This window comes from Coregonus lavaretus (genome assembly GCF_964263955.1).
Source record: "Coregonus lavaretus genome assembly, chromosome: 4".
In the NCBI taxonomy this organism is placed as follows: domain Eukaryota; kingdom Metazoa; phylum Chordata; class Actinopteri; order Salmoniformes; family Salmonidae; genus Coregonus; species Coregonus lavaretus.
Window position 1 is genome coordinate 3,289,919 of NC_139991.1, and position 12,726 is coordinate 3,302,644.

Sequence of the window (12,726 nt, forward strand, 5' to 3'; positions counted from 1 at the left end):
CAGATTAAACCAATAAATTGCGAAGGAGAAATGCTGTAGGCACAGAGGGAATATAACTTTATTTTTTTATTCTCAAGCTTCAGTTTGGCTATTTTCCATTGGAATGTACAAGTGGGTCTTTGTCCTTGTGTGCCCTAGTAGGCAACTGGGTCTTAGTCTTAGTGTGCCCCGCTAGATATCGTCCATAACAATTACTAAAGGAACTCCTTACTGCTGGTTTGACTTCACTCCTCCAGGCCCTGACCTTCAGAGGGTTCTCATTAACAGTGGAAACAGAACACAGTACCCTGCTAGAGCCGTAACCAAGGCAAGAATTTCCAGAGTCAATAGAGCCCAGGCAAGATAAGACAGACGACCAATCGGATCTTAATTCAGCCCAGATGAAGATGGACGGACAGTGAAACAGGACCCTGACTTCCTCCTCCCTGTACTGACTCAACTAGCATGGTGTTATTAGAACAGGAGGATTACTTTCACTCTCTTTTCCCTTTATCTTTTTCCACTTTTCTTACTTTGTGAGTTTGGGGAAAGATATGCTCCTACATAATCATGAATGACATTTTGGCTTCATTTTAGACCATGTGTGGTATAACTTTGACCTTTTGTGTCTCCCAAGTAATAATCAACTATTCTCCTCTTTTCCCAAGAAAATATAGTTTAAGATGTCTACAGACAACAGTAAGAAATAGGAGTAGCCTAAACCCCAAGTTGTATTAATCTGTCCTCATTACCTGGCTGTATTTGAGAAAATAATACACATTTGTGAAATTACATATCTGAGTGGGTTGGCATTTAGGCTACTTTTTATTGAAGAACTTCAAGGGCAAAAATGTGTAGAGAAAACAATTGTGGACTTATCAAAGACGGCTGTTGTTGGCAGGAACTGGCCTCTAGATCTTGACCTCTCCCTCAGATTGGTTGTTCTAACAGGCAGAGGTGTTAGAGCTCGGCCTGTGTTTATTGATCTCCCTTTCACTCTCATCCCCCTTTCTAAAGCGGAGAAATAAGGGCTGTACTACACCTACAACAATGGCTTTTCTCAAGCTGAGAAAGTACTCTGCTAGTGCTACACCTACAACAATGGCTTTTCTCAAGCTGAGAAAGTACTCTGCTAGTGCTACACCTACAACAATGGTGTTGTAGGTCTCTTTTCATGTATTTTCCAGTTAGGACATACTGTGCAGTGCAGGGTGTGTGCTTCATGTTATTTCACTGTACATTAGAGTTTTCTGCTCTGGGGATGCTGGGGCAGGCGAGCATAACTCTGTGAAGCGTTCTCCTCACTAATGTGTGCTTGTTTTGTGTCTGTGTGTTCTGGCCTGTTCTATGGCAGAGTGTTTTCCATGTGCCTGCTCTTCCATGATAAGGCAGCACCTGAGCTCCAGAGCCGTTGTGTACTGCTGCTCTGGGTTCTGGGGGGAGGGGGAGGGGGGGGGTCAGCCATGCAGGACAAAACTGCCTTTGATCACGTTTTAGTGTCACAAATGCCCCTCTCTCTTCTCCATCAGGAGATACTGCAGGTCTGTATTTGACTCTGAAGCAGGCAGTAGTACTCCTCTCTCTGTGTCTTTGGGTTACAGCGTTTGGGGTCGATCCATTAAAATGTTCTAGCTCTGTCTTGTTTACTTTTAGAACAGCAAATTAGCCTAGTTACTTGAGAGAGATAGAATGCTGAACATTCTGATATCTTCCCTGGTGGATGCGGGCCGAAGTTACCGTTACAGGAGGACAGAGCAGCTGGCATCTATACTAGTATGTAGTCATTCATTCATTCATATTGCAGATATAACAAACATGCTTTTTTTAAATACTGGTAAAAATTTAGATTAATTGTTCTTTTGTTCTTTTACTTTTGTGTCTAATCTCATATTAGATTAGATTGTTAGATACTGACAAACACAGTTAATATATAGTAATTTAAGAATGCATTATTTAGTTTAGGCTTAATGTTATATTTAAGCAATAAGGCCCGAGGAGGTGTGGTATATGGCCAATATACCTTGGCTGAGAGCTGTTCTTAAGCACGATGCATCAAGCCCTGTCTGTCAAATTGTTTTAGGTTTTTGCTTTGTGGGATTTGGTCTGGTGGCAAATGAACCCAAGACCATCTACAGCTACAGGGCACCTATAGCAGGGCACCTATAGCAGGGCACCTATAGCCTGCACCAGCTGTACGTGTAAGAAAAGTCAGGAGCAGTGTGTGAGCGTGATTTCCTGGTTTGTCAAAATGGCTGCTTGGGATGGAAATAGAGAAGCTCTGTGCACTCAGAGCAAAGTGGTTGCTTAGATGAACATGTCATCGTTGTTCTTTTTTCATTATGTCACAGGCTGAAGCTACTTGATTTCTTTATAAGTAAGGTTTGTGCTGATTTATTTTACATTGAGAGATACAGTCCTACAGTGTGTTGTTTACTTTGAAACAATGCAAGCTGAGCTCTGAGGTTCAGTGCATCCTGTGGGTGGGGGTCCGGAAAGCCATAGGAAGTAGTCTGAATGACATCTATGGCCCGCTTGGTTTCCTGTGTGGTTGGTTATCAACCACACAAAAACCCAACTTAAAGTCATTGACTGGATTTTCAGTTGAAAGTTGACCTGAAACATTTTTCTTTGGTTTACGACTTTTACTTATGAAACTGTAGACTGTCTGTGTCCCAGGCTCGTCTGCCATGCCACCAACTAGTGTGGTTGCAAAGTCCCATAATAATATAAAATTGTGTTTTCAGACATATTACAAGTTATTATTAAGTCCTATTGCAAGGTATTTTTGCAAGAATAGTTATACGTTTTATGTCTCAAGAATCTTATAAATCAATGTATTAAAATGTCTACAACTCCAAAGCTGGAGGTTTTTCACTTTATCGTTGTCAGCGTCAGCTGGATGTGTTAGGTGACCCAGGTGTTTTAGGAGTTCACAAGCACTGTGCTTCAATATAGCAAGTAAACACTGCAGGCCTGTCAGTCACCCAGTAAAAGTGAACATTCAGCAGCATCACATCAGTGACATCCCCTCTCCTCTCTTTACAATTGCCAATGGTCCGCATAGTTCATTATCAGGGAAAATAGTGATATCTGTATTTTTGTTGTTGCATAAAGAATAGTTTATACGGGTAAATTAATACATAAATATAACATATACGTTTGACCTGAATGTTCGACATAAATAATTATAATATTTTACTTTAGAATAAATATATTTAGTTAAACGGCAATGCCCTGGTTTCCATCCCGTAGCATCACCCCTACAGAGGTGCAATGGACTCTTCCAGTCAGACATGTCACGATCGTTGCTTGGAGAGGGGAGAATCGAGCAGGGAGAGGCATACAAAGCCTGCCATTGCAGTTTTACTGCTTTGGATTTGCGGACGAAGTGGTATCTACATTTTCTTCAAACGTTTCAGCCAACGTTCTTAAGAGAGGATACAATAAGGCAACGTATTTGAGTTGGACTATTTTAAACGGAGTAATTTCGGATGTATAGGCATATAGGGTAAAGTTACATTGAAGGCAAACTACTGAAGATAATGAACTTTGGACTTTTCACACACAAATTTGGGTCATGTTTCTCGACGTCCTGAAAAAATAAAATAACATTGCCCGGCGTGGCGGCAGCTGGGCGAAATTCAGAAGAAGGAATTTTGTGCTTTGGTTGAAGTGATAATACTAACAGTAACTTGCTACTTTGGGAGCAGAGCAAGCGAGTAAAATGTCTGCCAAAACAGCTTCCAAGGTAGGATACCCGACAGAACTACAGAAAAAAAGTTACAAAGTAGATTTTCTTTTGCGCCGAATGCATAATTTTCTCATCAGGGGAAATACTATCTACGTCAGCTTGTTCATCTAGTTTATGTGTCTCTGTCAATGTCAGTGGTTGATGACATCGACATGATCGAAGATACTGTACCTCAATTTTATTTATGTTAGGTGAATGTCATTCTTGCGACCAGGGAGGTATTGATCATAAAGAATGGGCTCACTAAACTGTGACAACTTTTATGCATATTATTGTCGGAGGTGCCCCAATAAAACACCTGTTGATCATCCACATATGGGTGCCACATACCATTTCTTCAATGCTGGAGGTTCGTTAAATGGTTACTTTGTCTTGACAGTGAAAACAGTTACTGGGACAAACTTTCTTGTGAATGGACGATATCATAATAATGCGTTGCAACATTGTAACGGTTGGTTTCTTACGATCAAAGCCCGCGTAAAATAATGTCCAGTGTTTCTCAGTGATTTCATAGTCTTGATACAATGACATGATTGTTCATTAGAACCAATTGTAAACTACAAACCGTAGTTTTATATCTGTCATTCACCGGGAAATCATGTTTGTTTACTGGGCCTATGCAGATTTTCGAGTGAACCGAGTCAAGTTAGACACGTCTCAATTGTACATGCTATTGCTCCACACACACTGCGCATGGTCAAGATAGGCAATGCCCCAGTCTAGTCAGTTAAAACCATGTAGATTAAAATACGTAATGTATCAGTTCTAGTGGTTTGGGTTGTTTCAACCCTGTTTGACCAGGTGAAAGCTGGCACCAACACATTTTGGGAGTGGTTGTAAATAATCCACAAATTACAACAATACCAATGTTTTCAAGTGTGCCAATCGTTTCCTCTGTCACACAGAGTTGTCTGACAACCTAGGAATGTGTGCTGTAGTTTCACACTGATGAAATTCAGGTTTGGTCAGTTCTTGCAGTTCAGGTGGAACCATCTCAGGTGATGTAATGCAGGTTTGTCCTATGTGGTGTGTCTCACTACAACATACTTTAGATATTTAAACTGGGTTGTCCATTGAAATAATGTAAGTGCAAGTGACAACTGAAGTGCAACGTTCTGTTTGCTGGATGGTGCTTGGTGTGTCAAGAAGGCTATCATCTGTTTTATATAGAATGTGTTGCTACTAGCATGACACTGAGAAATAAGCCTTCTGGTTCATTTGGCTGTCACTCTCTGGCCCACTTGTTCAATCTGAATACATCACCTCTGCTTGGACGATTACATTTTCATTATAGCATACCTTACCTTACATTGAGTTATGGGCTGTTGTTCAGGGATCACTGCTTGATTAAGGAATAGCTTTGAGGCCACATTAAGCAGTGCATGCCCCTCAGACCCACACCGCCCTAATTCACTTCACATAACTATTTAACTCCTACTATAGATGTTTGTAGTACAACACACCATGCATGCAATATCTCTAGCTATGAGTAATGTCAGCAATGTTGTGTGAAAAGTACGACTTGGATGCCTGTGGTTTTATCTGTCAGTCACAGGCCCATGTGTACTACGACTTCGGCCAGAGGAATTTCACCACACAGATTCCAGTGGTCAGAGTCACATTGAGTAAGGAAGTAATGAAGGATACAGAGAATGATCTGAATGATAAGAAGGCTGTTTTTAGACCAGAGTGTTGTGACACCTGGAACGGGTCATGATCACATCTGTAGTTGTGGTGACAATTTTTGTCAGAGGTCAAGAATGCTGAAATCAAACCTTAATAACCAGGAAAGATGAAAGAATTATATTAATTATCCATGTCATGAAAACATAATGGTAGTTTTTAGTGTCACATAATTGTTTACTCATTATTGTCCTCATCATAATGTGTTTCCTGCCTTGGAGGAAGTGTGCAGCACAGCCTCATGCTTCTCTGAGAAAGGGATTAGGGAGAGCTCACTCAGCACAGCAGTAGCAGCAGCATTTCAATAGTAGTGTTTCTGCTGGAACACGAAGTAGGAGTGGACGTGTTTGTTGCCAACATTTCAAAAGCTGTGTGAAACCCCATTAATCGAGCTCATGCAGCATGCATGAAAATGAAGACATTAGCTCTTCTTCCACACTACATTTTAATTCTGTCCTCATCCTTCCCTTGTCTTTTCACTGCTGAATAGGAATACAACACCACAAAAGAAAAATTATGTATTGTATCAGCTCGCTCTAAAATTGGCCACATGCTTGTGTTTTCAGGGTGAAAGAAGAGTAGTGAAATTAGTGAAAGCAAGGGGATTGAAAGGCTTTGCAGTCTGTGCTCTTGTCCTCCCTCATGTATGGCTAGAGAGGCTCTGGTAATTATGAGGACGAGTCCCTGTGGCCTCAGTGGACTCACTCAGAACGTACGTCTTCTGTTTTCCTTTGATGATGATTACACATCTCACATTTACATCAGCGATGGGGAGGGTGGTGCAATTAGGCTTCTCTGTGGCGTGGAGAGGTGATGTTTTTGTTTTCCTCTATCACTGGTCGCTCTTTGTGGTCTTTTAAAAAAACTATGGATAGAGAGAGCTGCTGGACGTTTTAGTGCAGACGGGGCTAGTCTCTCTCGCTCTCTCGCTCTTTCTCTGCCATGAGAGGGCCTGTGGACAGAGGGTCTCAAGTGGCCCCCATGAAGAGGAGCTAGGAGGCTAGGAGCCCTGGCCCCTTGTGCAGCTGAGCTCTCAGTTTTGGTCAGACAGTGTTCTAAAACAACACTGCTTCCTATCAAGAGCACTGGCACATGACAATCAGTTATCTAGACTCTACCGTTTTATCACTAGTTTATCTAGTAGTGAAATACAATCAAGTTATGCTTAAAGACATGCTACAGAGCTTTGGCAACTAGTAAGTATTTTTTAAACTTCCCGCTTTGGGCTGGTTGTGTCAATGTGTAGTTCATACATTCATAATCTATGAGCAGTATTACTGTCTTACCACAATTAGCCACATAATCCCTAGTTAGAAAGTGAGTGTTTACTGGAAGCTGTGCAACGCCATTTTCCCCTACATGGGCCAGCCCCCTAGCAATTTAAGTTCTAGCCAATGAGCTTAAGCCCCTTGCCATTTGAGTGACAGCTAGCAAGATACACACACACACACACACAGCAGAGAGAGAGAGAGAGAGAGAGAGCAATGACGTGGTGCTGCACATACAGTGAGGGAAAAAAGTATTTGATCCCCTGCTGATTTTGTACGTTTGCCCACTGACAAAGACATGATCAGTCTATAATTTTAATGGTAGGTTTATTTGAACAGTGAGAGACAGAATAACAACAAAAAAATCCAGAAAAACGCATGTCAAAAATGTTATAAATTGATTTGCATTTTAATGAGGGAAATAAGTATTTGACCCCTCTGCAAAACATGACTTAGTACTTGGTAGCAAAACCCTTGTTGGCAATCAGAGGTCAGACGTTTCTTGTAGTTGGCCACCAGGTTTGCACACATCTCAGGAGGGATTTTGTTCCACTCCTCTTTGTAGATCTTCTCCAAGTCATTAAGGTTTCGAGGCTGACGTTTGGCAACTCGAACCTTCAGCTCCCTCCACAGATTTTCTATGGGATTAAGGTCTGGAGACTGTCTAGGCCACTCCAGGACCTTAATGTGCTGCTTCTTGAGACACTCCTTTGTTGCCTTGGCCATGTGTTTTGGGTCATTGTCATGCTGGAATACCCTTCCACTACCCATTTTCAATGCCCTGGCTGAGGGAAGGAGGTTCTCACCCAAGATTTGACGGTACATGGCCCCGTCCATCGTCCTTTTGATGCGGTGAAGTTGTCCTGTCCCCTTAGCAGAAAAACACCCCCAAAGCATAATAATTCCACCTCCATGTTTGACTGTGGGGATGGTGTTCTTGGGGTCATAGGCAGCATTCCTCCTCCTCCAAACATGGCGAGTTGAGTTGATGCAAAAGAGCTCCATTTTGGTCTCATCTGACCACAACACTTTCACCCAGTTCTCCTCTGATGTTGGCAAACTTCAGACGGCCCTGTATATGTGCTTTCCTGAGCAGGGGGACCTTGCGGGCGCTGCAGGATTTCAGTCCTTCATGGCGTAGTGTGTTACCAATTGTTTTCTTGGTGTCTATGGTCCCAGCTGCCTTGAGATCATTGACAAGATCCTCCTGTGTAGTTCTGGGCTGATTCCTCACCGTTCTCATGATCATTGCAACTCCAAGAAGTGAGATCTTGCATGGAGCCCCAGGCCGAGGGAGATTGACAGTTATTTTCTGTTTCTTCCATTTGCGAATAATCGCACCAACTGTTGTCACCTTCTCACCAAGCTGCTTGGCGATGGTCTTGTAGCCCATTCCAGCCTTGTGTAGGTCTTCAATCTTGTCCCTGACATCCTTGGAGAGCTCTTTGGTCTTGGCCATGGTGGAGAGTTTGGAATCTGATTGATTGATTGCTTCTGTGGACAGGTGTCTTTTATACAGGTAAAAAACTGAGATTAGGAGCACTCCCTTTAAGAGTGTGCTCCTAATCTCAGCTCGTTACCTGTATAAAAGACACCTGGGAGCCAGAAATCTTTCTGATTGAGAGGGGGTCAAATACTTATTTCCCTCATTAAAATGCAAATCAATTTATAACATTTTTGACATGCGTTTTTATAGGTTTTTTTGTTGTTATTCTGTCTCTCACTGTTCAAATAAACCTACCATTAAAATTATAGACTGATCATTTCTTTGTCAGTGGGCAAACGTACAAAAACAGCAGGGGATCAAATACATTTTTCCCTCACTGTATGTGACGTAGTACGCAATTTTCAGGGACCACTTTTGATTTGTGAACTCTACTTTCAGAAATACTGGCTAAAAAATATACAAAAGTACAGGAGAATCTCTTTAACTCTGCCCACATAGCACTTCTGTCTGTTATGTAATGGTAGCCTAGTTCTTTACATTAAGTCTCTCATAAAGCATTCATAACATGCATTATAAACTAAAGTTATTTATGGAGTTATGATATTAAAATATGTAGTATGATACATCATTTCAATGTTTTACATCATTTTGATGAATTAAATAATGGTTTGTTTTGGATTGTGTTTGAATTAGAGCTGGGCGATAAATACAAGAATCCATATCTCGATAAATTGCCTGGATTAACGATAAATAGAACGATACGTTTATAACATTAATCTGCACCACAGTTGAGGGCGGCAGGTAGCTTAGTGGGTAAGAGCGTTGTGCCAGTAACCGAAAGGTCGCTGGTTCTAATCCCCGAGTCGATTAGGTGAAAAATCTGTCGGTGCCCTTGAGCAAGGCACTTAACCCTAATTGCTCCTGTAAGTCGCTCTGGATAAGAGCGTCTGCTAAATGACTAATTCTTATTTATTTGTTGTTTTTAATTATCCTTTAAACTACTACTACTAGTTTGATGGTTGTAGCCATCAACTGTCCCATTAACGATCACCCATATTAGCAAACTTATTTAGTTTCCAACTTCACATTTCTATTGGGACAAGGTTTTACAGATTACATTATGAAACATTGCAAAGCTTTAATGTGTAGCTGTTATGTGGTTTTGATTCAGGAGAGTACTGGAATTCTGTAATAGCTGTATTATTACCATGAGTGGATGTTCCATTGCTAAGCCAGAGCTTTTCTTTCTGTCACAGCTCATGAGGAGATCCTGTGTATTTCCTCCAGGGAGTGGCATTTCCCCCTCTTCCTCTCCCCACCCCCTTTCCTCTTCAGTTGAATGCACTCTCCCATGCTGGAGACTTCATTAAGATGTCCCAAACTGACACGGTCTGTGTCCAGGATAGATCCCGTCGTCCAAGATCCTGTCCCAGGGGAGTTGACTGTTGCCCCTGGATGAGCAGCAGCTGAACACTTGTCACTGAACGCTGGGGCATTCAGAGCATTCTTGGCAAGGATGCTGTCCTTCAGCCTGTCTAATGCCATATTCTATTCCAGTTCCACATGGCTGTGTTGCATACTATCGTGAAATAAGCAGTGTGGTGTTTGTCTCTGTCTTGGCTCGTATGATAGCTAGCTAGAGCACCCAACCTCTGCTCAAAACCAAATGTGTCAAGAGGGGGAATGGAATGCAAAATGGAGTCGAAGATGGCTGCTCAGAATACACACATTCTTTGGGACAGATTTAATTGAAATGCTCCTTAAATGGCCTGCTGTGATGTAGTATTATTTTTTATTTCTCTTTGAAGTATATAGATTTATACAGCACAGAAAGAAAGACTCGTTGGAAGAGTCTTCCCCGTTATTTAGTCATGGGTTGCTGTTAATGAGGAGAGGGCAACCTGCTGTTATTTTTTGTTTTGGTTACAATGATACTCTAATGAAGTGCTGCACTTATCTTATCAGTGGGTATCGGCCCTATAGATACCTTTATTTGTGGAAGGAATGTGAAGACTGACGGGCACAGTAGAGGCAGGTGGGTATAGAGAGAGAAAGCAACAACATACCACAGGGAGGGGAGAGGGGGAGATGCACTGCCTGGCTATAATCTGAATCACATGGAGCCTCTTAAAAAAATACCTAATCTCTCACCCATAATCACGGCATTAAATCCTAGAGATATGGGGGTGCCTTTTCACTGTTTGCAGTCCACAATTATTTTCTTCTCACCGCTTTCTATCTGTGACCGTAGAATAGTGGCTAGATAGAGAATTGAGTTTGACAGCTTACTTGAGGGTTTTTACAGAATGCCTAATCTATGTAAGCCAAAAGTACCAAACACAGCTGTAGACTAGATTGATTGACATATAATTTTCTGTAGAATCTAGGAGGAGTGATACCACAGTGTGTTGAGGAAGATTAATGACCCCACATGTTCTCTCATTGTCTCAGACAGGTAGACTACCCAGTCTGCATGTCTGCCAGTATCCTGGAGGATGGAACTGGGGTTTCTGTAGCTACCCCAGTGTGCGTGTTTGGTTTGTAAAATGGGAGATTTGATGTCCCTGCCGCTCAAAGGCCAGCCAAGCCATCCATCCTTGGCTTGTTGGCAGGTCAGGTCTCTGAGGATTTATCTTCAGTCAGCAACCACCAGCAGCACAAGGGACTTGACACAGGCAAGGCTGGTTGTTTCTGTGTGTGACTGAATGACTGACTGACTGCAGCTCAGAGTGTTGAAATAGATTCATTTCTTTAGTCACTCATTTGGAGAATGATCATGTTTTTGTTATGTAGGTCACCTACCTGCCACATTGCTGGAGCTCTCTTCACAGTACATGTCCATCCTATTTTGCTTTAGTCATTAATTATTTTTGCGCCTAAGTCTGTACAGAAGTTATGGACGATGACGTACAATATTTACATATGCATGTCATTACAATGGTCATACTTCAACCATAGGCACCCGTGTTCTAGGCTGGCCATTCATATAGTTGTTTATGGAATATTCGCTACATTTCATGCATGTCTGCTCTGTCCTGTGGGTCTGTTGTTTTATTAAAACATGCCTTGATACAGATCAGACTAAATCAGTCTCAGACGCAGCTGCACAGAACTTTCTACTCCTCTCACTCTCTCCCCAGCACACTTTGGATAGAGAGAGGGAGTGTGTGTGTCTTAAGTTAGTGTTCTTATAGTTTATGTCTGTCCCCTTGAGCAACTCTGCCATGTTTAGCTATTCCTCTCACCCTCCTCCCTCTTTCTCTCACCCTCCTTAAGGCGTCCGCATGCTTCCCAGCCGAAACAGTTTGTGCATATACTGTATTATGTCTTGGTTGTCAATCAACTCGTTTCCTGCACATTTGTACAATTGCGCGACTAAGATCTCCTCTGCAAAAACGTAAATTAATGACAGATTGCTTGCGTTATCTTAGAATAATTCAGACTATTTTGTGGGAGTGTATGCTAGCTACGCCGTCTCAATATGGACAAAAGGTACTATTGCTGCTTTTTTCTTGTTTTTAAGGGAGTATGCAAGCACACTCATTCGGTTTGCCTAGCCGAGTTGGGCTACATGCCAGCCGAACTGAAGCAAGCTGATGCCTTTACTCTTCCCACATTCCCCCTATCCTCTCCCATCCCATGTTATTTTGTATATAAAGTCTGACTTCAGCCTTTCTCTCTCAGTACACAGGAAAAATAGAATTACTCCAGCCCCGGTAGCAACTCAACTGTGGTTACATTGTTAAATTGCATCATTAACACAGCAAAACCTACGTCTGCTATTTTCTACTGTTCAACTCTGCCCTCTGAGTTCTACTCCACTGAAAACCCCTTTCAAATGTTACATAATCACCATTTGTGAAATTGTAGATTTCACCTTTTAAGTATATGAGTTGTAATTTCTCAGAAAGGTATTTGAGTTAATGATCTTTTTCCAGTAATACAATTCCAGTTCCTCAGGAGAAAGAACATAATCTTTGCTGTCTTTTTGTATCCTCCAGTATCCTGTTTATACAATCTACGAATTAAATTGTCCATAATGACCAATTATACGTGCAGACAGGATAAGGATTCAAACAAGGCCTTCCTGCCACTGATTACACACACAAAACAACCCAGTTGTCTGTCTTTGACAAATGGCTATGGCAGACAGTGTTTGTTTTGTGACTTGCGCCTATAGTCAGACTTTGCTCACAATGCACACAACTACTGGTGAGTTCTGATGGTGTACTTGACTGAGGCCATGGAGTGCACACCATATAAGAAACCCTTGTCACATGTCTCTGATTTCCCCCTTTTGAGGTGGAACCTGAGAGTGTTGTCTGTTCTCTATCACATCTCTCTCAGGATCCCAGCCCTTTGAGTCAACATATAGTCCCCCCCCCCCCCCCCGTAACTTCTATGTGATAATTGGTTCATGTATAATGGGATACTGGGTCAATGCATAGATTGAGGCTGAGTTTATCTAGAGATTAATCAATCAAATGTATTTATAAAGCCCTTTTTACATCAGCAGATGTCATAAAGTGCTTATACAGATACCAAGCCTAAAACCCCAAAGAGCAAGCAATGCAGATGTAGATGCATGGTGGCTAGGA

General features: G+C 41.9%; 1 protein-coding gene across 12 annotated transcripts in view; it reads left to right on the plus strand.

Annotated features, from left to right (window-relative positions):
- Window positions 1-3,297: 3,297 nt before the first annotated feature.
- LOC311127145 (tight junction protein 1-like) overlaps window positions 3,298-12,726 on the plus strand; it is a 73,678-nt gene continuing 64,249 nt past the window's right edge. For all 12 annotated transcript variants that reach the window (XM_084158910.1, XM_084158918.1, XM_084158920.1 and 9 more), the window contains exon 1: window positions 3,298-3,727. In XM_084158910.1, coding sequence (XP_084015036.1) covers window positions 3,704-3,727 — 24 coding nt within the window. In that variant the 5' untranslated portion in view covers window positions 3,298-3,703. The remainder of the gene's footprint in view (window positions 3,728-12,726) is intronic.